Below are 27,758 nucleotides of genomic sequence, written 5' to 3'. Positions count from 1 at the left end.
ATGGACCATGATGTTTGCAGATTACATTGTGATCTGCAGTGAGAGCAGGTTGAGAAAAATCTAGAGAGGTGGAGGTATGCTCTGGAAAGGAGAGGAATGAAGGTTAGTCGCAATAAGACAGAATATATATGTATGTGAATGAGAGGAACGCGGGTGGAATGGTGAGGTTACCGGAATTGGAGATCAAAAAGTTAGAAGATTTCATGTACTTAGGGTCAACAGTCCAGAGCAACAGAGTGCGGAAATAATGTAAAGAAACGGGTTCAAGTGGATTGGAATGGGTAGAGAAAAGTGTCAGGGGTACTATGCGATAGAAGGCTATCAGCCAGAATGAAAGGACAGGTGTACAAGACAGTTGTGAGACCAGCAATGCCGTGTTGCCTAGAACCAATTTCAATGACAAAAAGACAGGAGGCAAAGCTGGAAGTTACAGAAATAAAGATTTCTAGGTTCTCTTTAAGAGTGACGAGGATGGATGAGATCAGGAATGAGTCTATCAGAGGGACAACACATGTTAGATGATTGGAGAGAAGGTCAGAAAAGCCAGACTGAGATGGTTCGGTCATGTACAAAGGAGTGATAGTGACTATATTGGTAGATGGATGCTAGAATTGGAGCTGCCAGGCAGGAGGTCTTGAGGAAGACCGAAGAGATGATTTATGGATGTCGTAAGAGAGGATATGAAGTTAGTTGGTGTGAGAGGGGAGGATACGGAGAATAGGGTTAGATGAAGAAGGTTGATACACTGTGGTGACCCCCGAAGGGAATAACCAAAAGGAAAAGAAAAAGAAGGGCTAGCCAGCTCTTCACCCTCCAACCTGGAAGCATGTTTGTCTTATATATGTATTTTTGTGTGTCAAACACTGATTGGGCCAATGAGAGTCTGACTCTTCCAGGTCGTAACAAGAAAACACACAATATTTGTGGTCCATCCTATTGAGATCTGGGCATACTTTTGTTCATTTTGGTGTGCTTTCAAAAGCTGCAGTGAATCCCATGGAAAGTATAAATAATCATGTCTGAGTGATTGCCACATCATCTGTGTCAGTTGATGAGCTTAAAAAGTTGGCTCATTAAATATACCAATCAATTCATACAGAGTCTCCACAAGAGTCTAGAGGTAGCCTTAAAAATCCAAGCAAAAAAGTCACTGAGTCAAATGTCCCCTGTGACTATATCAAGTTTGCTGAGTTAAGTTGAGCTACTGTAGATATTAAAAACTAACATACTGAGGTTTTAACACTGTTTTATTCACTAAAAAAACAAGAACTTAGAGGAATAATGTCTCATCCTCTTGAACTCATTCCTATGAGGCCAACTCAGTCAACAAAGTCCCATTAGGGGAAAAGGAGAGGGCCTCGGAGACTTTTTCATCAGCTGTTAGATGTTTCATTTGTGTGGAGTAATTAAGCTCATTATACTTTTCTTGCCATGTAAGTCATTAAGGATTAAGAGTTGTAAGTTTTTTTTTACAAATGATTAATTATCCTTCAAAATGAATACATATTTCGATGAAGATGCAAATATGTGATTCTTATTTGTTGTTAATAATATGGAAATCCTGTGACAGAGTGTGGAGCATCGTGTTTTGTCCCGAGACCCTTCAATGGACCTTGAGTACAAACAGCCAGAGTATAAGCAGCCAGACTCGGGCCTCTCATCTCCAAACACCACCATGCCCCCAGTCAGCCAGGCCACAGCTTTTGACATCAATTCGCCATCCAGCTCCTTGTCCAACTATGATTCAGCCAACTCCAGCCAGTCCAGCACTGGGGAGAAGAGGAGCAGCTTAACTACATCTCGAGGCCAGCCTGGTCAGCTCAATACAGTGGCACACCCAGGTCTGATCTGTAGTGATTATGAATAAAATAAAGTGCTTGCATGACAAACAAATTTGATTTTTGAAGGTGAAGACAGAATTGTTATACTGTGCATGACTTGGTTTGAACTGAAACAGTACCTTTATTTTATAATATCTATTAAATGGGTATCTATTTATAATAGGAATAAAGGTTGAAACATGCTCAATTACTGTCATGTGTTTTATAATCAGAACTATTGAAGCTCAGAGGCTAAGCTAAAAGGTGCTGCACCCTAGTGGTGTATGAGCAGATATTCTATTTTGGTTGGATGTTATAAAGGAAGCCTATGTTTCTTATACATGTGAAAAAACAGTGCTGTAGATACTGCAACTGAATTTTTTGGTTTGTAAATTTATTTTAACTGGTGAAGCAACACTTTTGGATCACTTTGGGAAACTTTGTGCACATTAATCTTGTGTTTGTTGCAGGTGCCTCAGAGTCAGCTATTTCTGACATGCAAGCGTACATGGACATGCTAAATCCCGACATTGAGTCTGACACATCCAAAAAAAATGACATTCCTGCCTCAAACTTACCACCACCGCCAACCTATCCACCCCCACCGCCCCCACAGTGTCCCCCTTTGCCTCCTCCCCCGCCGAGCTATCCAGCACCCACGCCCCCTCGAGAACCGTCATCAGACGAATTTTTGAAGGTGAAAAGCAACTTGCGCCATGTAGAGCGCAATAAGGAGGTAAGGAACCAGGGCTGAGCACCTGCTTGAGTGTTAGAGAATAGGTTGTTTTCAAATTTTGCTAAATTTCTTCTCATGGAGGGAAATCTCCTGCAAATTCCAAGCAGTTTGAGTTCAGTTAAAAGGAAAGCTCGGTTATTTTGGAATTACCACTCACATGATCAGATTATTGTAATATATCTTCTGTGGTTCATCATCATTTGAGATATGGTCAGAGCATTAAGCTGGGGAAAACAATTCTACAGGTGTAGAACATCAAGACTGTTTGGGATACACTGATTGTTAGAGTGGCCATCTTCCCTTGTGACTCATCATCTAGGCTATTGCTCTTGTATAACAAAGACTCTTGGTTCACACAGTGATGTTATTGTGTTTGCAAGGATAATGAGGTCTCTGGGTTGACACTCAATGATTTTGGTGATGGGTTCGATCTTAATTCCAGTAATTAATCTGGCCACAGATGACTCAGAAGTCTGTTTAAATAGTTGATTAGAAAACAACAATTAAAAGACAACACCACTTCCAGCATTACTTCATTTTGGTAATTTCAAGATTAATAATTGATGACTCACTGTCATGAAGCATCTATTACCATGAATCCTGATGTGATAGTTAACTGGACAGTTTTATTCACAAGTTCGCTGGATTTTCAAACCCTACAAATGTTTTGTTGTCGATAAATCTTTGTGCTCGATAAATTTCTTCAACAAAGTGGAAGCAATGTTCAATACTGTACAGCTACAAAGAGCAAAGCCATGTGAATGTGTATACATGTGTGTCTGTGAATGTGTTCCCCATGCACGATTGGTCATGTGGGGGAGAGTTTTTCATTAGTGCCACCCCTTCTTTACCCAGATGACCAGTGCTCATTAACAATTTAACTCAAACCTCTCCTTGGGAATATATGCCTGTACACACACACACACACACACACACACACACACACACACACACACAAATAAAGATCAGTGTGTACAGCAGAAAAAAAATCAGTTTGGCAGCAAGATACCAGTAAACAACGTCCTCTCACACTGGATATCAGATGAAATGTTTCCTTTTCAAGTTTTTGAAGACTGTCTGCATTTGCTTTAGTCACCTTATTTGCCTAGATGAAAGTCAAATGTCTCAAGCAGCCAAGCAAATGACTGCTTTGCCTCCAATTTTTTTAATACTTTACACCTTTAGTAATTACTAGTTGGACTTTGAGGTCACGTTGGAGATTACTAGTTTTTTGTCATCTGTTGCAAAATCAAGATTCCGAATGCTTCAAATTTCTGATAATCTTAAAGCATTAGAGATTTGATTGTTCCCAGCAATGTTGAGAGCAGCAACTGCTTTTGCATAAGAAGTCCTGGGCAGTGCACGGAAGTTGTTAGGCTGCAGATCAGTGGTGACATCATTGCTTTTGTAAAGCCAGCCCAATAGGTTATTGATGAGGACTGTGGGTAAAGTGAGAGGGCAGGTAGAGTAACAGGTGTAGTGCTGAGAGGACAGGAGAGGAGGTGACGCTCTGGATCTGATGACAGTTACCCTGAGCTCTGTTGGACTTTGTGTCTGAGACTGTGTTGAGGCTGAAGTAGTGGATTCTTAACACAAAGGTAAGGAGTTTACGGAGGAAAACAGCTTTGTTTTCACAGTATCGAGAAAAATGCTTCATTGTCAAAAAAGTAAGATGTCGTTTGTAGAGCTACTAATTCAGACAATGCACATGTTGCTTTCATTTCTGTTTACACTGATGCCTTTGTGTTTGTGTCGTTGGTTGCATTTTTATTATATGTCTATATGACTAATAATTTAAAGCTTTAATGCAAATGGCCATCTTAAAACAAACGACAGGCTGAACATGTGTGATGCTTTGGAAATCATTAAACTGTTAAAACAAATACACAGTGAGGATGTTATGGCTACAGACAGATCCATATAATGGAAAGATAGGCTGTGTATGTTCAAATGTCATTGATGGATGGGAGTGGGCAGCTGAAATGCTTTGCACTTTTGCTACTGTTGGCCCAACTTCCTGCAGGCTAACAATCAAACCATCTGTAGTGCTCCTCAAATTACCCTCCCACCTGATAAGTTCTCAGTCAACAAAACTTAACAGGCTTATCAGAACTCTGAACATGACACCACAAAAAAGACAGGGAAAGGGTCAGGTATTAATTATTTCCTCACATTAACATTGGACATCCGCTGAACATCTGAGGCTTGTATGGACATTTTGTAAGGACATCACATTGTAAATTAGCTCTGTAGCTGGTTCCTTGGTTTGAAAGGCAAATTATGCTTTTCACTATGATGACGACAATATACAGGCTACTTATATGTATCTGCATTTCTTTTTCATTGCACCTTGTAAATATGTCGTTCATCTCAAGTTGTCTTTAAAGAGTCTTTAAAGAGTCTTTAAAATGTTTCAACTGAAAATTCTCACTCTCATGAGATGTTGATATGCTATCTTTATTGTACCATTAGGTAGAGTGAAAAGTGACAGTGATCTCGGACCCTGTCATGTGGACAGAAAGCTCCCTCTTCCCTGAAGCTCAGCTGTGTGGCTCTGAAGCCTCTACATGAAAACATAAATACCAATCTTGTATTAGAACTGAATAAAAGCCTTGTTCTGTTATTAAAATAAAGCAGCTTTGGTCACTGACGAGAGCTAATCAGGCAAGAAAAGCTACTCAGCATGTATTACTGTTTGCTGTCCCACACATTCCAAAAGAACTATTATGGAGGTCAACATTCCCTGCCATTCATACATGAGTTGTTTTTTTAATGCATCAGTGATCTATTTTTTCTCTTGAAAATATATAAACCCGTAACTGTTTCATTGGTCGATTTATTTAATTTATGTCATGAACAAGGGCTGAGATATGTACTTCGACGGATGGTCACCTGTTCATCTGATAACCAGGAGAACCAGGGGAAGTAATTTCAACAAACTGAAATGATAAAGAACATTTCATGTGAACTTGGTCCTCTTACTTTTTGTCCCTTGAGCAGCTGTCTCCTGGAGAAAGCCACGACAAATTACGGCGCGTGGATTCAAACAGAAGATCCAGGAGCTTCAGCAAGCAGCCAAGCACTGGGGACTACTACAAGACCCTGGGCAGCGACACGACTGAGCGCTACTTGAGCAAAGGCATGGCACCAAATGAGGAGGTAAGGTGGACTCTGCTCAGGGATTTGGTAAGGCATTATGATGTTTTCATGTGTAGACAAAAGCAATGTATTCTATTCAATAGCAGCGTCTCCAAGATTTGTCAGCCAGGTTAGCGGGTCCTGAAGAGTGCCGAGGGCAAGAGGGTAAACTTGTAGCCATGTTTTTTGGGTGTCCTTTTATGGATATACCATTTCTGAGATTTTTATCTTACTAATCGGCTTGTCTGCTGTCTCCATAAGTGTATCGAAATCAGGTTTCTCTGGATAACTATGCTTTGTCGTTCATTCAAATTGTTCATGAGTCCTAATCTGATGGCTGAATGGTGGTTCATTTCATTCACAGGGAATGTGCTACAGTTTCTCATTACAAGGCATTGGAATTCAATAAAAGACAAAGCAATATAATTTCACTAAACTGTGCCATAGGGCAGGGGTGCCCACACTTTTTTGCCTTTAGAGCTACTTTTCAAATGACCATGTGAAAATGATCTACCTCCACTAAAAATGCTGAATATATATATTTTTTACATATCTACTGAGTATACTTAACACAATAAATGTTTGTTGATCTTGCATAACTGCCCTTATGCAACAGAGTACTTTTTTTGGTAAATAGCTCATTCTGATGATTTAACCTTCTCCAGGCAGATGTTGCAGATTTGCGACAGCCAAATATCAGATTTTTCCTGCAACTACAACTTAATTTGAGCCTGAGAGGGTTAATGGAGTAAGCAGCATAGTTCAGACAGTAGGGGCAGGAGCTGCTTGTTGTTTGGAACCCTATGCCATAGGGTTTCAAACAAACTTACGTATACACCTTATTTTTAAGCTATCCTTAAAGTATTGTTTATGTTGAAGTAGGTTAATTAGTAATTAGAAAAATGTATTGCAAATCAAATTAAACATGCAAATTATTAGCATATAGTTAAATACAAACAACAGAAACTGTTGAAGGTTTGATTAACATACTCTGCTGTTGTTGAATGATAGAGGATAGTCTCGAACCAAGCGAGGTGTGTTGGCATTAAGTTACCACACTGGTGGCCACAATGGCTTGTGCATTAAGCTGTTCACTGTGGTACAAAATCTAGTGCCCTCTTCAGTTTGAAACAAGATGCAAAATGCTTGCTCATTTCTTTTGCTTTTTGAGGTCAGCACATTGTATAAAATGACTAAATAGCTACAAACCTGCAGGTGTTTAGCTGGACATCATCAATTGCCATACTATCTTTTTAAGTAGTGGAATCATATTATGGCTATTTGATTGTCTGTAAGAAATTAGAGGCACCATATAATGAAATGTTGGTAAATCTGTGTAGTGCCCCAGCCTACCAGCTGCAGGAAAATAACCATCACAGCCTGGGTCTTCCTGTTACATCCAAAAGACAACCATATCTTTGCATATTAACATGGATAGACAATCGGACTATTCTTCTAATTGTCAAATAGAAAGATCACTGTAAAAATAAATGCCAAATTGACTTGCACTTCACAGCTTATTGGAAATCTGTATTTGATTTTGTGGGCTATGAGTTAGAGTGAGAAGATAGATACAGAAATGGATGACCAATATTTTGCAATTAGAATCTAAATATGACATTAAATATGACAACTTTTACAAAAAAAATGTGCATTACTTGTTTGTTGTAACTTTCAAAGCAATTAAAAAAACTTATGAATGTGGCCATACCTGGTTAACTATTCACAATATTTGCCAGTCGACAACATGGCTACTGTGATAGATGCAGTAGATGCAGACATTAAACTAAAACTTTGGCTGATAAAAATTCCCTTCATTAATTAGAGTAGCATTAAAAATCCATAGTAATTAATTTCCTTATCTGCTAATATGATGAAGTGGTGTAAACTTCTCAATTATGACATCAAATGAGATTAGTAAACAACCTTATTTTGTGCGTGTAGAATTATAATTACCCTGCTGTTCTGTAATGGAAAATTCTGCAATATTTATGCTTTCACAAACACAGGAGTTGTTCTAAAGTTTTGATTTTTCTGAAGAGACCTTGAATCTTGACCTTATTGAGAAGAATTTAACACATTTTCTAAGTATTGGAGATGTAACAGGTTTGAATAAAAGTAAAAACGACACTAAATTTACTACATTTACTCGGATACTCAACCTGAAAATATCCTCTGACTAAAGTCTCTCTGTTAACTACACATTTCTGCAGATTATTAATCTTTTTGTCACAAAGTACCTTTACGGACAGCAGATTGTGTTAGTCTCTCATCCTTGTCCCTGGGGAGAGATTGCCCTAATCTCATGGTTGTCAAGAGTGGGGGTGATGGGGCTGATACGGGGTGTAATCCACATTGAGCCAATTAAAGCCTCAGTGGGGCCTCTACTGGTCTCAGAGGCACCCTAGCAGATGGACTGCTGATCAACAGCGGCAACGGCACGTGCCATCCAGTGCTCAACTGGACATAGCCCCTCCCCAAATCCTCTGGGGGTTTGAGGCGTAAAGGGGACCACAATGATGAGCATGTGTCTGGAGAATAAAAGAGGGGCGGGTCAAATGTTACGCCCCATTAAGTTGCATCCAGCAGAGGTTTGGCACGCTTTCAGAACGTGTCAGACGCATGTAATGCGAAGGGGCGTCGGTGGGGCAGAGGTTAGAACACTATCACTTCCAATACCAGATGGCCTCTTATGACTGTTGTGCCACTGTGTTTTCCCCTTGAGATAAGGTCATAATAGCCATGTTATTAGTAGTGGAGTATTATGTCCTTATGAACTGACAGCGTGAAGCAGAGGGTGGATACCTCTAATAGGGCTACAAACATCTGCCACTCTCATCACTCTATAAAGAGTGATTGTTCAGCCAAGCAGAAGACGACACTCAAAATTCCTATGCAGGCATGGATTCTTGAGACATTTTTTTATGCTATTTAATCATCTTTTATTCTTTGTTTTATTCTTAAAAATAATAGCATCCTATATAATTATATTATATTATTTTACATACATAATATGATATCATAATATAGATATTTCAGATGCTTTGCAAAAAAGAACAACTATAAAATGCAATGCAATAATCACTGGCAACAAAAAAAAATCATCTGTTACTGTTAAGATGAAATAGGTTTAGATTAAAACAGCAATATCATTACTGAGCAACTTTTCACAGACTTGTCATCAATGATCAATATTAGCCAGCCAAGTACTTGCACAACATGACTAATGGGAACGAGCTGAAGTAACAAACGCTAAAAGCTAAAACTTGTAATTCTGCTCAATCCCTCTATGATCTGTAACCAGGGCTCTGTGTTGTTAGAGGAGCCAAACAACAGTTCTGCCGCCAGCTCTGAAAACGGAGCTACAGAAGAAATGGTCCCACCACCTCCTCCACCTCCACCTCCCCTTCCCCCAAGCAACCCGACGCCAACACCCCCACCACCTCCTCCACTGCCTCCAGACACACCAGCTCACCAGAATTACAATACCAGTAACACCTCCATCAACCAGCGACGAGCATCTTCTTCATCAGGAAGTGAGTGTCACTAATTTTCACTATTTTTAAATATCATGGAAACTTTGTTTTCAAACCCTTCACCTCACAAACACTGCTGTCTTAAGAACAAAAGGATCTCTATACATACATAAATTCTCACCAGTATTGCCAATACATATCAGCGAAGATAAGACAAAATATACTTAAAAAGAAAACAATAACACACGGTAATTTCAGTGCAATTGACATGAACATATGTACTATAGAGGACTAAAAATCAATCATGGAATGTGGTTGTCATGGGTTGGAAGATTCCACATAAAAACATTTATCAATTGCTATTTTTCCCAACAAAAAAAAAAGAAATCAAACCCTCAGTGTGCAAAACAAAACACGAGGACCTTTTCTGGTAAATAGGGGTCATTAGTCTCATCCAGTATCTACAGATCAGTTGATGATACGTTTGTTTAAAGTTCCATCTGGCTGATGAGTTGTTTACTCTCCACCTCTTGCTGAACTCCCTGAAGTCACTGTGGTCAGCAGGCATTTATGTTAAGATTGGTGCCAACCTTTCCTAGACAGAGAGTTAAAAATAAAAGTGACAGCCTGATACAGTTCTGCTACCTAGGTGTCACTATTTGCATTTATTTATTACACTGGCCATAGTGAATCTCAACGGGTACACATGAGCCGAGACTGAAACAAGGATCCATGTCATCCTCTACCTTCAAAGATAGTGTAGTGTTCATCTATTTCTTAAGTGCCTGAGATACTGTGGCCTTACTCTTACTTAAGCAGGAATGATATAAGTATATGTATACTTTACCAAAGCAACAATTGTGTGGTGAACTGACAAGCAATGTTTTCTTATTGCTTGAATTAAGAAAAATAACTCATATTGTGAAGCAATTTCCTCCAAATTCATCCATTTACTTATGACTATGTAAAGTCCTTTCACCTTATCAGATGAAAGAACCATAATCCCTCTGACCTAACTAAGCCTTGCCTCTTGATCACTATCCACTGTTGACCCTTCGGTGTGAGCTCATTGATTGTTTTTTGTCTGTAGAAAATGTGGGAAGAAGTTAGTAATGCAAAGAAAATCAAGAGAAAACAGTAGTACCATTTTGACAGAATTTCCCACTTTTCCTTCCAGCTTTCATGAACAAATAATATTTCTATGCATTCAATCCTCCTCTTATTTGCTTCATCTCCATCTGTTTCTCTTTTTTCCTTCAACCTCTGGTGCTCTGTCGTCACTGCTGTTTTGTCAAGGCGGGGGTCTATCTGCCTTGCAGGCAGAGGGAGGGGAACTAAGATCAATAAAGAGTAAGTACGGACAACAAACCAGCGTTTCAAATTATCAGTGAAAAACTTCACATGCTGGCTTTGAAACTTTTTCACAATGTAAGATTTAAATCCACACGATTTGATATATATATATATATATATATATATATACTACATGGAGAGAGAGAGAGAGAGAGAGAGAGAGAGAGAGAGAGAGAGAGAGAGAGAATCAAAACAATGAAACAACTGTGACTGAACCCTTCAGTCTAAACTAAAAGATGAAAACCCAAACAACAAAACGTATTTTGGTTTATAGTTTTTATATATAAAATGAACAATGAGCCAAATGTATTTAATTGTACTTTATTTTAATAATTACAAACATAGTGAATATAAATGGCAAACCAATATTTCAGAGCAGGATTTCTGTGCCAGGGCTTTTTTGGCAGGACATAATTTGGATCCAGCTCGTACTCTCTAACAAAGGTTTAAATGGCTGATTGCTGAATGAGTATATTTTTGCCAAAGCTACAAAAAGCAGCTACAAACACTAATGAGGAGCAACATTAATCAAGCTGTAAACCATTCATTGTTTTATTAAAACAACTTTTTTACAGTCTGTCTTCAGTCGTTTAATACATATCAACTGGCTTTGTTTGAGTTGCCTGCCATTAATAATAATGCTATGTGAAAAGGGTCACTAATGACTCATCTATAGTAACAGTGTTGAACATGTAATAAATAGATGGTTAAAAGGCCATAAACTAAAAAGCCACCCAGAGAGGTTGAAAATGAATCTCCGGCTCTTTACTTCTTGAGATAATGGCAACAAACCAGGTTGCGTAATTGAAAATGCTGCACCAACATAGCACCATACTCCCCTTTGTTTTGAGCAGCCACTTGCGTCATGACTTACTATTTATCAAATGTTCTCAACCTGTCAAAGCTCCACCTTCCTTAACTTTCCCCACAGTATGACTTATCCACACCCTCATTTCTTAAAAGTTTTAAATTAACAGTCCCGCACTTGAGTCAGTTGTGCCCAGGTACCAAATGTGTTTTTAGACACATTCCCATAACACCATATTCAAAAAATATCTGCATATAAATACTGAGGTATTTCTGGACTGCATAATAAAGGTTTCTCAGACATAAATGGATGAAGGTAAGCTGCATATTCCAGTAAAATCAAAAGGCTTTCTTGATAAAGAACAATTCAATTCAATTCATGTATGTTTTATATTTTAATATTTGCCCTTTTGACTATAAATTTTTGGGAGGTTCAAGTGGCACTTATATATGTATATATATATTTTTTTTCTTTTTTTATATTTTTTTATTCTACATACATGTCTCAAATTAGTTCTTACATTGGTTTCTTCCTCTCTCTGTCAACTGTAGATGTGCAGGGGGAGCTTGTGTGAGCGGGACACATGTCATGAAAGTGTGTAAATGAGTGAATTGTGTGTCATTTTGCTGAGGTGAAGATTGGTCCAGAAGGGCAGACTAACAAGCTGAGGATTGAAGGATGAACATGTGTGTGTTTGTGTGCGTATGTGTGTGTGTGTGTTGGGGGAGTGTCTGCCTGACTAAATCAATGTGTCAATGTGTGCGCGTGCGTACGTGTGTGTTAATTCCCCCCAGCTTGCCAATGGCTAGCTGTCACTTTCAGTTACCGGTGATTCCTTTGGATTTACCCCAACTGTGATGATGGCTCTTTAATAGGAAGCCGCTTTCTCCTCCCAAGAGAGAGAAAGAGAGCAGAGGGGAGAGGGAGAGGGAGAGTGAGGAGGGGTGGCAGGCCAGCAGGGCATTGTGTCCAGCAAAACCTCTGTTGTCGTCCTAACTGCCAACATTTTTACCCAAGGACTATTTAGTTTTTTTTTTGTCTTCCTCAATCAAAGAATGAGGATCTGAGACGATTGATTTCATTTGCTTTTACTTGAAAAGGTGAGGCAGCTCTTGGTTTGTTCCATGCAAAATGTGTGAAAATGTGTGTAAAGGAAAAATGCTTTAATATGTAAATCTGGACATATTTCTGTTGAGCAACTTAAATGCCAGTTGGAAAGGTTAAACTAAATGATATGCCTTCTGTTTGTATATATGTATATATTTGTTGGAAGTGTTGATTAATTATTGTTTTAGCAGTTAACCATATGTAGAACAAATGTAACATGATGAGATTGTTTTTTATTCTTTGGTAATACAATATTGCAATTTTAAACTTATGTCTCATATTTCATCCCCAAAACTTGAAAAGTTCTTTGTGAGGCATTACCAATAGAGTTTGAAACCGAACTACGTATGAAGTTGTTGCATTGTTCAAGATAATCCGATTAGGATTCATGAAAGCTAACTACATACATTTACCACACTCCTAGGTCTTTTTTTTAAGATCTAGAGGCTCATCAGCTTAGCGTTAGTGTCAGGTGACACTTATAAAAGAGATGGCATGCCTTCTCTTTTGAGTTTACAGTGGTGAAATGATCTTTAATTTGATCATCCCATTGCATCCTGACTCATTGCAACTGAAGAATGATGCAAAACATGCCCGATGGGACTAGCGTCATCATTGTTTTTTGTGTTTGAAATGTTTCCAGTGCCGAAGCCTCTTTTGAACTCAAGAAATGCAAAGACAAAGTAAAGTAACAACAAAAACAAAGATAAAAATATATGTCTCTTGGAGAAAGAGGCTCAGGGCCATCATTGTACAACATGTGCCAGGTCAGCATTGTTACCTGCCAAGGGGGATGAAATATTCAAATGCCACTCAAGCCCTTTCCTGCTCCCTCCTCTTCAGAGTATCTCTGTCACTCTCTCTTTTTCCTCTCCCCCTATTTCAGCTTTCTATCTATCCGGTTTCACTTTGGCCTATGTCATTTTGTCTGAAGGCACAAAATCTTTCAACATGATGTCCCCCACTGGTGACAACTCAGAGCTGCTGGCAGAGATCAAAGCAGGGAAGAGCCTCAAGCCCACACCACACAGTAAAGGCTACACTACTGTTTTTTCCAACAGCGGACCTACAGGAAGCAACGTAAGTCCATGGCCTGCCCTCATTAACAGTCAAACATTTTACGTCGACTGACACATGATTTAAACAGACACCCTGGCACAAAACAGGGGATCGACCTTTGAAATTTAAGACAAATGTCTCTAGATGTAAGGTCATCGAGTCAACAGGTTGTGCTGAGAGATAGCATTTCTTTTACCCTGATGCACAATGAAATAATGGACACAGAACTGATTGCTTACAAGCTGTGTTTTTGCAGTTCCTGTTTAACAGTGAATTCTGATAGGTTTCATGTCAACCGCAGTGGAGTTTTTATAAATCTGGCACACAAAGACACCATTGATCTATGCTTGGTAATGTCTGGAATTTAGTTTTTGCTCAAGTTTTCATGAGTTTTGTGTGAATTTAAAGATACAGGGACTCCATAACATAAGTTAAGTCATATAACATGCCGTATGGCTAAAGCTTTATTTTGGCAAAATCAGACAAAGGTTAAAGCTAAAGTATGTCTAAGAATATTACTTAGTGGGTGCTCATGAAATTAAGAAAATAACATCACGTCATCCATATTATCTCACCCCATATTTTTATGTCCTTCTATGTCTTTATATTCTTTCAGGGAAGCACCACATCTCCACCAGAGACTCGCACTTGTAGCCCACCGACCAAGCCGCCATCCCCTCTACCATCCAATGCGTCAGTCTCCTCCCCGCCATCAACACCAAGTCCCAGCCCAAGCCCAACCGGCTCAGGATCTGCCAGGACCTTGTCTGCCTCTGCGAGCTATGAGCAACTGTCCTCCAGCTCTGTGTTCAATGGGAACAGCAGTGTCAGTGTAGCAGGGGCAGAGTCGGGGCGAAAGACAAGCCTCACAGACGTGGAGGCTCTCGTGCCCACTCATGACGAACAGGGAAAAGCCATCCCTGAGTGGAAGAGGCAGGTGATGGTGAGAAAGCTTCAGGTCAAGATGCAAGAGGAGGAGGACCACAAACGCAAGGTAAGCCATGATATTCAGTTGCTTTTGAGAGTTCCAGAGCCTTTGTTTCTTCTCAATGTGTGCTTGCCATCTCATTTGTGATTATGTAAATTTGGAAAGCTCCTGACATGTCTTTGTGTGGCTTCACAATAATTAACAACACAAATGGGAAAGCGCCTTGTGTTTGAGCATGGATCTTTCTGATTTTAAAGAGCTAACTTGTGTGAAATATATTTTATATGCATGCAATGTTTACTCCCTTTTTTTTAGACTTGCTACTCTCAAAACAGTTAGCGCAGGCTGAAACTGAGGGTTTTACAGCTAAATTTTCTCCTTATCTCTTGAGCAAAAGCTGTAGGCAGAGGTTAAGGCGGGGACTCAGTAAACACACAGGAAGTGCTGTTTGGCTTTACAAGTTTAAAATTTAGTTCTTGGTTATCATGACTGCAATTTTTGTAAATTTGTCACCGTTATACAGGTGCAGTTGTATAGTATATCCTACTATTTAAAACCTAACATAACCTTTAAAATCCCCAAAGATATGATAAATGTTTTGATTTAACTTGTCTGAATGATCATTACCAAGGCTTGCAGTCATAATCTCAAAGATGATTGAGCAGGTACTAAATCATTTTTGAATCAGTGTCATTCAAATGTAGTCTACAGTAAAGCAGTGAGTACTGATTATTTTTGTGATATGATTTACCCCATGAATAAGTCAACGTAAGAGACAGTTTGATTGTTATTCATTCTTTGCATGAAATGAAATGGCATTGGACCTGCTGGTGTTTGATAATAGTATGTGCTTGTTTTTTTCTTGAAAGCTTTAATGATTTATCAACTTAGAGATATCAGTATGCATGTCTTTTTAGTCACTTGACACAGCAGCACCTTTTGTTTGCGGTGGAGTGAGCTTTTGGCTACAATGCCCATCTTAGCATTAACACACTTGACAAAGGTTTCAGTGTGAGCTGCTGTCTGGTGATGGAGTTTTGTAGGTTCAGGGTTACATGCTGATTCAGTGGTGTGATGCCGAGCCCATTCACACTACATGTTAACAGTCAATATAACTGCAGACAATACCAATAAATAATTGTGTACATTACTTTACTCTCAAAAAAAATACAGTAACTACAAATATTTACATAGTGTAGTTTCTTTTTAATTTAATGTTGTTTTTCTTTTTTTCCCTGTATTTGTGAGGTTATTTTTTGTATGGAAATCATCTGATAAGGAACAACACCATTTAAACTCAGATAACTGTTTGTTTCACTCAACTCTCCATGTTGACACTTCTGTGGCACTACCGAACATGTCCAGTGTTGTTTAGCATCCCTACTGGATGTTTGCTGGAGAATGGTGGACGCACTGATGGTTCAAACAGTGACACTAGTGCAAAACATTTATCACATAGAAATAAAAACTGCTGGATGGCAGAACACACTGAATGTTCAGCCTTTGGTTATTGTTAAAAAACCTAAATGACGTCTATCTATCTATCTATCTATCTATCTATCTATCTATCTATCTATCTATAGATATAGATAGATAGATATAGGTATAGATGTATGTGTGTGTTTGTGTGTGTGTGTGTACAGATATAAGAAGATCAAAGATAGAAGAGACCTGCAGTGCAGTGTCAAGTTCCCAAAATGTGCCAAAAGAGACATGTAACACATTTATTTATATGTTATTTGTCTGTACAGGTAGAAATTAGTTAATAGTCTGCATCATGTATTTCTCTGACTCACATCAAAGTTTCATGATTGATAATGAGGCAGTGCCATTGCACCACTAAATCAATGTATATCATTTGTGTGGAGTAAGAGTTACGCTTAAGCATGTGTTCACACAAGGAACCCTAAGCTGAAGGAGCCCCTCCCTCCTTCCTTTTTCTTGTCTTTGGTCTCCTTTGAACTCTGATTTAGTTTACGGCAAGTGGGCAGTACCAGCCTCAGGAATGGCACTACTCCCATGTCCACAATGCCATATTGGGCCCGTTTGGGGAACTGATGACAGAGGATGATCTCAACCGCATTGAGAAGCAAATTGAGAACTTGCAAGTGATGCACAAGGTCTCTGAAGTTGAGAGGGAACTGGAGGAACTGGAGCAGGAGCTTCACCAGCTTCTACCAGTTTCTGCTGCCCTCACCCAGGGGCATTTCTCAGTCAATCCAAAGCAAGTACATGGACAAGCTGAAGACCTTCCGGCCTGGTGCAGCAAGATTTCCACCCTACTTAAGAGTATGGCCATTCTTCTTGCCACCATGGGGGGCAAGGAAATAGACATTTTGGATCTTCTATATTCTGAATACTCTCAAAATAACATGAAAAGTTTGAGCACAAATATGTCTGATCCGGCAGGATCATCTGGCAGTGGCATTATTGGTCGGTCTCAGTCCTTCTCAACAAGAGAAGATGTGGAAAAGGAGATAAAACAGTGTGGGGTTTCGGTGAAAATCCTCAAAGCAAACTATGAAATTCCAAGTCCGTCCGGAGACTGCAAATCTAATAGAGTTTACAAACGCACGCGGTCACTTCCAGTTGTGAGTGAATCTAGTAATCTTCCTGAGACAGTTTGTCAGAAAGATATAACTTGTTCTTCTGATATTCTTCCATCCCTGTCAAATGAAGATTTACTTTCAGCAGAGGAATTGTCATTAATAATTGTTGAAGAGCCTGTTATTGCCAGTCATATATCTCAGACACATAAGTCCACGGAGTCAATAGCGCCAACAAACATAGAACACTTCAACCAAGTTCTGTCTTCAGACCCTATTTTAAATAACGATCAAATCACAAGAAGTTTGGAGGTACAGACAGATCTGAGTTGTGTCCAGGAATGCATCGAAATGAGGAAAGAAAGGATCGTCTTACTGTTTCTCGAACATTGGCGGAAGTATACTATTTCTGAATCTTACCAGACTAAATGTAGTGATCGGAAAAGAAATAATTTAACAGCAAATAGTTTGGACTACAACCAGTTTGGGGCTCAAACTGGTGGTGAGATGCACAGTGAAGATGACAAACTCCTCTTTTTCATGAAGTCCAAACAGGTTGTCGGAAACCTGATAGGCCACTGGAGGACAATCATGAGCCAAGTGCCCACACGTCAGATTCGCAGGTTAAGTCGTGCCCAGATGATCTATTGGCCAGAGCATTTCTTGCCCCACATCAATGGGTCACCGGTACATTATGAAAGTCTAACCCTTGACCTCTTCATGCTAGGATACTTCCAGCTACTTGAAATGAATATGACTCGCAATGAGCGGAAATTCCGCCACCTCTTATGCTATGAAATGTTTGATCGTCTTGGTCGTCACAAATGGGAGGTCATTCGGCAGTTTCACAAAGAAGTCATGGAGGAAATTGAGCGAGGAAGGCGAGACTGGGAGGATGGTTTTGAAGACATAAAGCTCAAGTATTTTGGAACCTCAGATGACGGGGGAGGTGTGATGACAGCTTCTCTACATTCAGTGTCTTCTGAGATGTCTGTCATGCCACTGCAGGAGTCACTTCCTCCTCCACCTTCTCATCCCCCACCTCCACCTCCACCTAAGCAACCTGATTCCAAACCAAATGCACAATATACTCCTCCAATGCAATACTCTCCATTTATCCCACCAACTTCACAATCAGATGTTCCATCACCTTTTTCCGCAGACCTGGATGGTTTATCGGAAAATAATCAGTATGTGGAACAGGCAACCCTGCAAGGGTCACGGCACAATACTCACAAGGACATGAGAGCCACTGAGCTGAGCACAAATAAAAAAGTGTTTTATAATGACACAAGTTCACATGCTGATGGAATGATGAGGTTGACAGCTGAAGTTGAACAGAACATTGATGCTCCACCAATGCTTGGGACAGCATCCGTGCAGGACAAGTTAGAAAGTACTGGATTAAATCCAGTTCAAAACTGTTCTTCTACTGTTAAAATTGCAGAGGAACCCAACACCATTAAACCCCTACATGCAGATGTACCAAATGAAGACTCAATTAAAGTGATTTATGAACTCAAAGAGTTCAGTAATGAGGAGATTATTAGATACATTGACCGAAGCTTTGCTTTTTGGAAAGAAAAGGAAGCTGAGCTTTTTGATATTTAATAATTGCATGTATTTGGAGTATGAATCCATTTCATCCTGATCCTTCTGAAAAACTGGAAAGAAAAGAAAAAAAAGTAAAGAGCGTGATCAGGGAAAGTAGCCCTTACATCAAAGTTTAAGAAACTAATCTGGTTTCCTAGCTTTTAGGCCATGTCACATGAGAGACTTAACTGCAAAGAGCATTCACTTAGCTGTACTGACCAATCTGCTTGCATACAAGTGGTAAGATAAAAAACGTCTACAACACCCATATGTGTTCAAGCAACACGTCAAAGATCTCGTGAGATCAATTGCCATGGTACATTATATCTGGGAAATTTATAGGTGAGAAAGACAATTTTTCAATTTTTCAGCCAGAAAAAAATGTGCATCTATTTAGGTTTTGGGGTACATAACATAAATCGATGCACAAGATATTTGGTCTGAAAAAAAACGTTAAATAACCTTTCATTTATACTTCGGACTTTATCATCATTCTGAGTTAGTCTTGGTGACTCACTCTTTTAAACCCAATGTTATATTAAAATATTGGCCTTTACAGTTTTACTGATGTCTTGGGATTTGTGCAGGTTTAAAGTAGCATAGTGTTTCAAAAAGTGCTTGCTTTTTAAGTATCTCGCCTCACAATAATATACAGTGTGGCTAGTCAGTATAAATTGATGGGTACGATGAAGTCATAGAGCTGAACCATAAACTTGGATTTTATGTCTCATTATCAATTTAAATTGAATTCTAAAACTATGAATAGCCATCAGCAAAGTTTAAACTGATCTGATGACTTTATCATCTAAGTTAAAATATCAAGTTGTAATCACTCCAGGAAAAAATGTGTTTAAGCAATAAAGATGTTTTTAATTTATATTGCGTGTTTTTGAGATATTTGATATAACTTTCCAATATTGAATTACATGTTACATTGTTATTTGCTTTTCTTATTGGATTTGAAAATAAAGCTTGTTGACATTTTTGTGATTTTATGATTTCTAACTAAACTAAAACAAGGACATGGAAATACATACAATTGCCAAGTGGTTCTCATTAAATGATTCCATCAAGACTTAGAAACTAAATCGCTCTGAAATACAGTATTAACAATGAGAGAGCAACCACCAAACACAAATTCTTATGTGTGTAATCCTGTGATGCAATGCTTGCAGCTGTGAGGAGCCACACTATTCTCTTCCGCAGCCTCAAGATTATCTTCAAATAACCCTCTTAGTACCACCCGCTGTCATGCTATCTATGGCTTACAGAAGCCTTAAGGAGGTTACAGTGGATCTTTAGCACTTGAAGCCGAGAAGGGAAGGGAGTCAGCTAGTAAACAAAATTAACAAAAACAAAATGTATTTTAGATTTGAGATTTATTAATTCCCTCAAATGTCATGAATATAAACAATAAAGAGCTTGTGGTAATTCCAGTCGAATACAGAAGTTTGACACATGTGTCTGCTGACATTAAAAATGGACACACATAGTTATGTGACCTCTGGCTCCGAGGAGAAAGTCCAGAAGTAGGGGGATTTGAGTTAATGATTGAACTTGGAATAGGAAAGTCAAATTGCTGTCATAGGCCAGTCAATTTCATATCCATGGCTCAAACTCGTTGAGATGACAGGTGCACAATCTACAACACTTCTATCTCAAAACCCCCCAAAATCTTCACAGCATATATTTTATGGCATAACAAAATTCTCTAATCCACCTCCTCCTCATTAAAAATGCTAAGATAGATGTATATACATATATTTTTTCATAGTACAAATTGAACTGCTTAAGATGAAAATTTTCACTCTCAAAATAGGTAATGCTAAAATAAAGATTAAAATCTAACTTTAGCAACAAAAGGAAAAAAAAGATGAAACTGATATATATTCTGAAGCTTTGTGAGTCAATAGGAAAATCTGAATTTGGAAGGCATGAATATCTCATTTGTATGTTTTGTAAATTTTCGATCAAACAGAATTTTACTGTCGAACAACAGTATACATCTCAAAACCTTGTGTCTTCACTCCTGAAAGTGCACCTACAACCTCACCAAGGACACAGGATAAATCAATATCACCATGGAACTTTGTTCATTTTAACCCTCCCCAGGCAGATGTTGCAGATTTGCGACAGCTAAATGCTACTTAGCTAATTACGCCACAACTTAATTTGAGCCTGAGAGGGTTAAGTACTAATGTATGAAGAGTAAGAAAATTGGGAAAAAAAATTACCCAGAATGAGTGAGCGTATGATTGTTTGTATCTATACGTGGCCCTATGACTGTACCCCGCTTCTTGCCTGATGACAGCTGGGATAGGCTCCAGCATCCAGTGCGACCCTGAGTGCAGGATAAGCAGCAGACGATGGATGGATAGATGGATGAAGAGTGTTTTTATGTGCACAATCTACAATTTATCTAAATGTTGATGTAAATCGGTGAAGATCCCTGCTGTCATACCTCTGCTGTCTGTCACTTGTGCAATGAAACTTTCACATTCATGTAGCTGTAAATGAGTAAATCTCATGTCTTAGGGGTGTACTATTTTACAGGATGTCTGTTCTGAAAATACTGCTGCAAATATGAAGTGGTCCTGCCTTAATGTTTACATATTTAATAGTATAAAATTATTCTTATTTGCAAAATTTGGATCACATACCATGGAACAAATGGAACCTTTTGTGGGGTTTCTTACTCATTTTTAATTCCTTGGAGAATCATGAAAAATCCAGTATGAAGCTTATCTTACCTGGATTCAAGTTTGTCAGGACATGTGAAAGTCTTGAGAAAAAATTTGTAAGGGTCTATGTGTCCTGTCAGGTCAAAATTAAAATCAAGGAGTGTAATCTTTGTCAGCCTCAGCTCCCCTTTGGTTACAGGTTTAAAATGGAGGAAAGGATCCACTTGCTGAATGTACGACCAAAAGGTGTTACCTTTTAGTTCCGTAGAAATGGGGAATAACATTTATTAATCGATGACACCGCTGATATTACCCCATATTATTGTACACAAATCACAGTATTAGCTTTCTCAGTTTTCATATTTCTTTCATAACAGTCATTTGTCTATCATTTAATATTGGAAAAAATGTTTGCAGATGGACACAATGATTTTCTTTTCTGGCATATATATGCCAAGCCAGACATAAAAACAGAGACACAACTGACCTCCAGTCTTTAAAAGTAGACCTTATAGAAAGGCGTCATCACTTCGTTTTACAAGGATGATGTTTAATGTGTAGAAAAGGAACAAAATGAGATTTTAGTGGGATGAAACCAAGTAACAAAATTTTACATTGTCTTGCAAAGAACGTCAGTGATACAACTCAGTTGCATGATTTTGACTAAAGGTGTGATGTTCATTTTATAATCATCATCATCACAGTTATAACTGGCTACCTGAACGTGTCCTCTTGTAAATGTACAAATTAATAGGTTTAGTGATTGACTCTTTCACATCTTTTTCAGTGATTAATTACCTGTCCATCTGCTCATGATAGTGTGGTGTCCCCAAAAAGATTGTGCTTGTCAGTTAATCAGCTTAAATCCGTGTTCAAATTTTAAGCAATCTTTGGTCTTCATTCTCTGCAAATCACAATCGAAAAGTCATCTTAAACACTGCTTGAATTTTATTGGATGATTTGACTCTGAAAGCAGCCAGGGAAAGCAGTACCTGCATTACAATTCCAGTCATTCACTGATAGCCATGGATCCCTATCTTTTCCCCCCACCTGCCTCCTGACCTATCTGCAGGCTGAAGAGGAGGCAGCACGCCTCGCATCCATGCCAGCTTGGAGGAGAGATATGATGAAGAAAAAGATGGATGAAGAGAGGTGAGTAGCAAAGCGATGCTCCCCCACTCTTCTATTAATCCCTTGTTGTGATGTAATTATTTTTGTTACAATATTCACTTCATTTTGTTTAACTATAAATGTTTGATTTTTGGGGTGTCTTTCACCAAAGTGCATTGCAAATGGGCATTTGTGTGAGGTATGAGAGATGCATTGATGTTCACTGTTCACTGATATGATGATACAACATCTTGTGCTTGAACATGTCATACATGCAAACATGTTTGAGTCATTACAATTAAACTGATTTTAGCCAGTGGGGCAAGCAGGAAAGCTGCCTAAGCTTACATTCTACTTAAGTAATCTATTCCCATTTTATACAAGCCTTTGTAGCATCATATCACTGTGCTAGATATTTCATACTGAATGCTTAAAACCTGCCAAAAATATTGTCTGAGGTTTTTATATGCCCCTGTTGTAATTTCATATTAGATTATATTTTGTGTTTCATCAGTGAAAAATCACAACACCTGTGATGCGAGAAAGGCTTGTCCAAATGTATTCATTATTAAGAGTCAGTAATATGTTAGTTTAAAAAATACAATGGAACACAATGCCATGAAAATAAGAGAAAATACAAAAACGCAAATCATTCTCAAACCGCTCCATCGGTTTGTACTGAACTAACATAAATCATGAGCTCTTGTAATGATCAATAGTTGAAAATATGTTTCTGGCTTGATTGAATTATTGTGCACACCGGCACAGTTGTTAGCACTTCCGCCTCACAGCAAGAAGATTCAGCGGGGCGCCTTTCTGTGTGGAATTTGCACGTTTTCTCCGAGTTCTTCCAGGTCATCCAGTTTCCTTCCACTGTCCCAAAATATGCAGCAAGTTAACTGGAGACCCTGCATTGGCAAGATGTGTAATCGAGAGAGTGAATGGTTGTATGTCACTGTATGTGATCGAATGGAGTGCGGTTCCTGCCTCTCACCCTGTGACAGCTGGGATAGGCTCCAGCATCCCTGTGACCCTCAGTACAGGATAAGTGAAAGAGAATGAATGAATGAATGAATGAATGAATGAATGAATGGATGGATGGATGGATGGATGGATGGATGGATGGATGGATGGATGGATGGATGAATGAATGAATGAATATAAGCCTTGATGTCATTGAAGATATTTACACTTTCTCTCTTTGTGTTTATGCCCTCCTGATGTGGCAGGGAACAGAAGAGGTAAGAAATCTTTGTTACTCTATGTCATGATGACTAATATCATGATAATGAGCCGATAAATATTGTGACATCCCAGATGGGTCGTCTGGGATGTGATTTGCCAAACCAGAGCTGAAGCCGTGCTTGAAGTTGACAACTAGCTGAATGGGGTTCGGCCATGGTCCAGTGGTTGGTGCGCTCAAAATAAATGATTATTATAGTAAAAGTCCTACCTGGTCATATGGAAAGACCAGGAGCTATAGCTCGCTAGAATACATTTGGAAATATTGGGGTATTGGTCAACAAATATACATTCTAAGGTTAAGGCTTTTGTTCTGGAGGTAAATTTATTTGTGACTCATATCAATCCTAGGATTGATTGATAAATAAAAAGAATCTGCAATTCAAATTTTTATAGGCAGAAGAAATAGCATACCAGTGACGACTAAGTATGAATGAAAACATTATCCACCAAAGGTTGTTGCCCCCATGCACCCCGGTTGTTCAGGTCTTTTCTCATGGAACAGTCATTTGCTTTTATAGGACGAGTCACGAGACAAAAGAAGAAAGTGCTGATTCTACTCCAGCCCGTGGCGGTACAGTGGTGTCACTGCTCATACTGAGAGGGCAGACCAGGAATAGAATTACATAGTCTAAAATATGTGGGCAATTAGAGGCCGTCCAAATCCAATATCATAAGTTTGATGACTGAACAGAATAAGATTTGTATAAGTTTTTGAGTCTGAGTATTCATTTTTAATGTGTGGGAGTGTTGCTTTGTTTCATATTAAGCCATGATATGACAGACTTTGGTAATAGAGCTGATGTATGAAATTAATATACATTTTTAAGCACAACTGTGTGAAACATTCTTTGGAATTCCTACGTTTTTTTCTTACCATTTTTTCTGCTGATTCTCTCAGAAAAGCAGAGGAGGAGGCCAAGCAGGCCAAAGAGAAAGAGGAAAAGACAGAGCTGGAGCGACTACGGACCTTGGGCTACGATGAAACTAAACTGGCCCCTTGGCAGCGACAGATCATCCTGAAGAAAGGAGATACAGCCAAACAGTGACATGCAGTTCCAATCCTCTGCCACACTACTTATTACCCCCAAGCCCTCCAAGGCCTTCATTGAAAGCATCCACTACCCAAACCCTGCTGTCCACTACAGACCAATGGGGAGAAGCTCTCTCCTCTTCCACTCATCTGTACTATTCAAGCCTCCAGACACATAGAATCATGCCGTGACTGCAGCTTGGAGGAACCACGGCAGTGTGTCCCACCACCTCCTATTCCAGATATCATTTTATCATATGGCCAGGTTTGTGATAAATGGATGGCCTACTTGTGAGCATTATTGCCACAGAGGAAAGTGCTGTCTTTACAGTTATGTTTACTTTTATTAGCCATGCTCGCGATTATGCAATGAATGGTAAGATAGCTCAACAATAGCAATGTCACCTAGTTTAATACTCAACTACAATTCACTGGACCATAAATGGACAGTATCAAAGCAATGTCATTAGATATGCATAGTCCTGAGATTGTTTTATCTGTTGCATAGTTGCAGAATTTAAACGGTTTCATTATACTGCCAGAGATGTAATCTTAATAAGAAATATATCACACATTGTACAAACTAATTTTCCTTTAGCATTTTTGTAAGTTCTCTGTGGATTTGGATTATGGTTATACATCTTGTTTTAACTGACATAAAGATTATGTAGCAGATTTTAATTTATTAATCAACACTGGAAAAAGGAAATGCTGCTAGGTTGGTAATTGATTTCAAACAGTTTTAATCTGTGATCATGAACGTGAAATGGTACGTGCATGTTAGCACTAAGTCTACCAAGCATGTTACATATCGTTAGTTGACTTGACCCTGAATACTGAGTTTCAAAAAGTGACCGAGAAGAAAAAAGCATACAAGGTGAGTACTGTAACTGTGGGTTTCTATGTTAAACAAAGCCTTTTTGAATAAAACCTGGACACATCGAAGAGAAGAAACTTACAAGGTGTTTTAGCACAATCTGAATATTACACATATAAAGAAAGGACATTGGTTTGTTTCATGTCTTTTCCAGCCTCTGTGCTAATAGAAATGAGTAGATATGTTTTTCATGAGCACATTATTTTCTGGATGCCAGAAAATATCAAAAGTGTACTGTGTCTTAGATAATAATAATTTACATTTACTAAAGCAACTAAGACTCTAGCTTCAGTGCACACTATAATGTGCGATTAACTCTAGATGTGTAGATTACTGATTTTTGCATGAGAACTGAGACAAAAGTCAGAAATAATGCAGTACTGCTTCATTTGTTTATCATTTCTGTCAGAAAATTATTTTACTTCCAAAGGTTTTCATCATTCCAGGAAAAAATGTCAAGCACACATTTATTACTTTGGCATATATTACAAAACTCTATGTGGAAAATTAGTGTCAGAAGTGAGAATGTAAATGTGAGCAGGACATTAATTTGGATCTCACAGCCATCTTGGTTAAATCATATGATTGTCAAAATATAGGAACTATTCTGCTATATGTTTATTCATAAATGTTGGAAGAGTATACGCTTCATGAAACATGTGACTGAGCTTTGGGGAAAACATGGGAAATACCTATAATCAATAATTCACTTTCATGGGATGCCATATGATGTTGAAATTTGAAACAATGCAAACATCATTGCCATTTGATTATCTATAAATATAACCTCTGTACATAAGGCCCCTCTTGGGATTTTGTCATTTGTTTCCATATTGGATTATATTATGTTTCTCAGCCTTGCTTGAACAGAATGTTGGCTAACTCATGTATAATAATAATTTTAGACTGTTAAAAACGAAGAAAATAAATCTGTAGAATCACCAAACTATCTGCTTGAGTGACCATTGTAATTTGCAGGTTGTTGTGAAGCTGCCTCAGCTAAATCCATTTTGCAGGCTGGAGTTACTGATGCTAACAGATAACTGATAACTGAAATGGTGATTGTGTTCGGAACATCCAAATGTTTTTTTAACTTCCACACAATAACATGTCATAATTTATGTAAAAGATTAATACTGCAAATCAAACTGGGGTCTTGAGTACAGCAGTATGAAACAAATTGTCAAGTAATTGCAAACAAATATTTTTAAAACCATCCTATTGACCATTTTTACTGGTAATGCTGTCAAATAGAAGAGAAGCAGAAGGCTTTGATTTGTATATGGAGATACCTTATTACCCAATAAAAAATAACACAATGACCAATATGTTACAGCACCAAGTCAAGCCTATACTTGTTAAATGACAAGGAAAAAAATATTGGAGCCTGCTCGGTGCCCATCACTCTGCCACAGAATTGAAACTATCAAGATCCCTGCCCACGACAAAGCTCGCTTTCCTCGCCAATTTGTCCAGGCGTGGGGTATTCCTCTCTGCTGCTGATGCTGAGGATGTTCAGCACTCACCTTTCCTGCACAGATTATATGTTCAGTCCATTTTATCATCCAGCAGAACTCCCACATTATTGTAAGACTACATAAACTCCACACAGTCAGTTGACCGCCACTGGCACCAGATAAGGCCCAGGAGTGCTGAAATCCACAACTAACTCCTTGGTCTTGGTTGTGGAGATGCAGGTGATTGTGGTTGCATCATCCAACAAAGTCCTACACTTCTTCCTATCCATTCCTGATGCAGCTTTTGTATGTGGCAGGACTCAATCTGAAGTGGTACCGTACACCAGCCACTGAAAAAAAGATACTTTCAGGTCAAGAAATGCTGAGAAGTAAAAAAACATGCAGGGCCGGCCTCAAAAGGGCCATCATAATGGCAAGGGCAGCTCTCCACCTTCAACCTTAATATGCTAAGCCAGTTCTACAGGACTGTCTCAGAAAATGAAAATGTTCTTTATCTTCTCTATTGCAACTAAAAAAACAAAAATTACTTTTTCATGATATTCGAACATTTTGAGATAGGAGTTTTGATTTTTCTTAAGATGTAAGCCATAATCAGCAATATTAAAATAATAAAAGACTTGCAATATTTCAGTTGATTTGTAATGAATCCAGAATGTATGACATTTTTGTTTTTGTAATTGCATCACAGAAGATAGAGAACTTTATCACAACATTCTAATTTTCTGAGACAGTCCTGTATGCTTGTTTTGACAAGACCTCCTAGGAAAAGCTCA

General features: G+C 38.6%; 1 protein-coding gene across 3 annotated transcripts in view; it reads left to right on the top strand.

Annotated features, from left to right (window-relative positions):
• Window positions 1–26,450, top strand: part of espn (espin) — a 40,426-nt gene extending 13,976 nt beyond the window's left edge. For 2 of the 3 annotated variants that reach the window (XM_086141812.1, XM_086141810.1), the window contains 10 exons: window positions 1,571–1,841; window positions 2,291–2,556; window positions 5,557–5,715; window positions 8,999–9,230; window positions 10,467–10,520; window positions 13,373–13,518; window positions 14,114–14,491; window positions 22,318–22,397; window positions 23,576–23,596; window positions 24,499–26,450. In XM_086141812.1, the coding sequence (XP_085997938.1) occupies window positions 1,571–1,841; window positions 2,291–2,556; window positions 5,557–5,715; window positions 8,999–9,230; window positions 10,467–10,520; window positions 13,373–13,518; window positions 14,114–14,491; window positions 22,318–22,397; window positions 23,576–23,596; window positions 24,499–24,646 (1,755 nt within the window). In that variant the 3' untranslated portion in view covers window positions 24,647–26,450. The remainder of the gene's footprint in view (window positions 1–1,570; window positions 1,842–2,290; window positions 2,557–5,556; window positions 5,716–8,998; window positions 9,231–10,466; window positions 10,521–13,372; window positions 13,519–14,113; window positions 14,492–22,317; window positions 22,398–23,575; window positions 23,597–24,498) is intronic. The other variant, XM_086141811.1, reaches the window with a different exon arrangement.
• Window positions 26,451–27,758: the final 1,308 nt, after the last annotated feature.

The sequence above is a fragment of the Fistularia commersonii genome, chromosome 34 (genome assembly GCF_037954325.1).
Source record: "Fistularia commersonii isolate RoL2024-O1a breed Wild chromosome 34, RoL_Fcom_v1.0, whole genome shotgun sequence".
NCBI lineage: Eukaryota > Metazoa > Chordata > Actinopteri > Syngnathiformes > Fistulariidae > Fistularia > Fistularia commersonii.
Note: the sequence above shows the minus strand (reverse complement) of the source record. Positions and strands in the feature narration are given on the sequence as shown.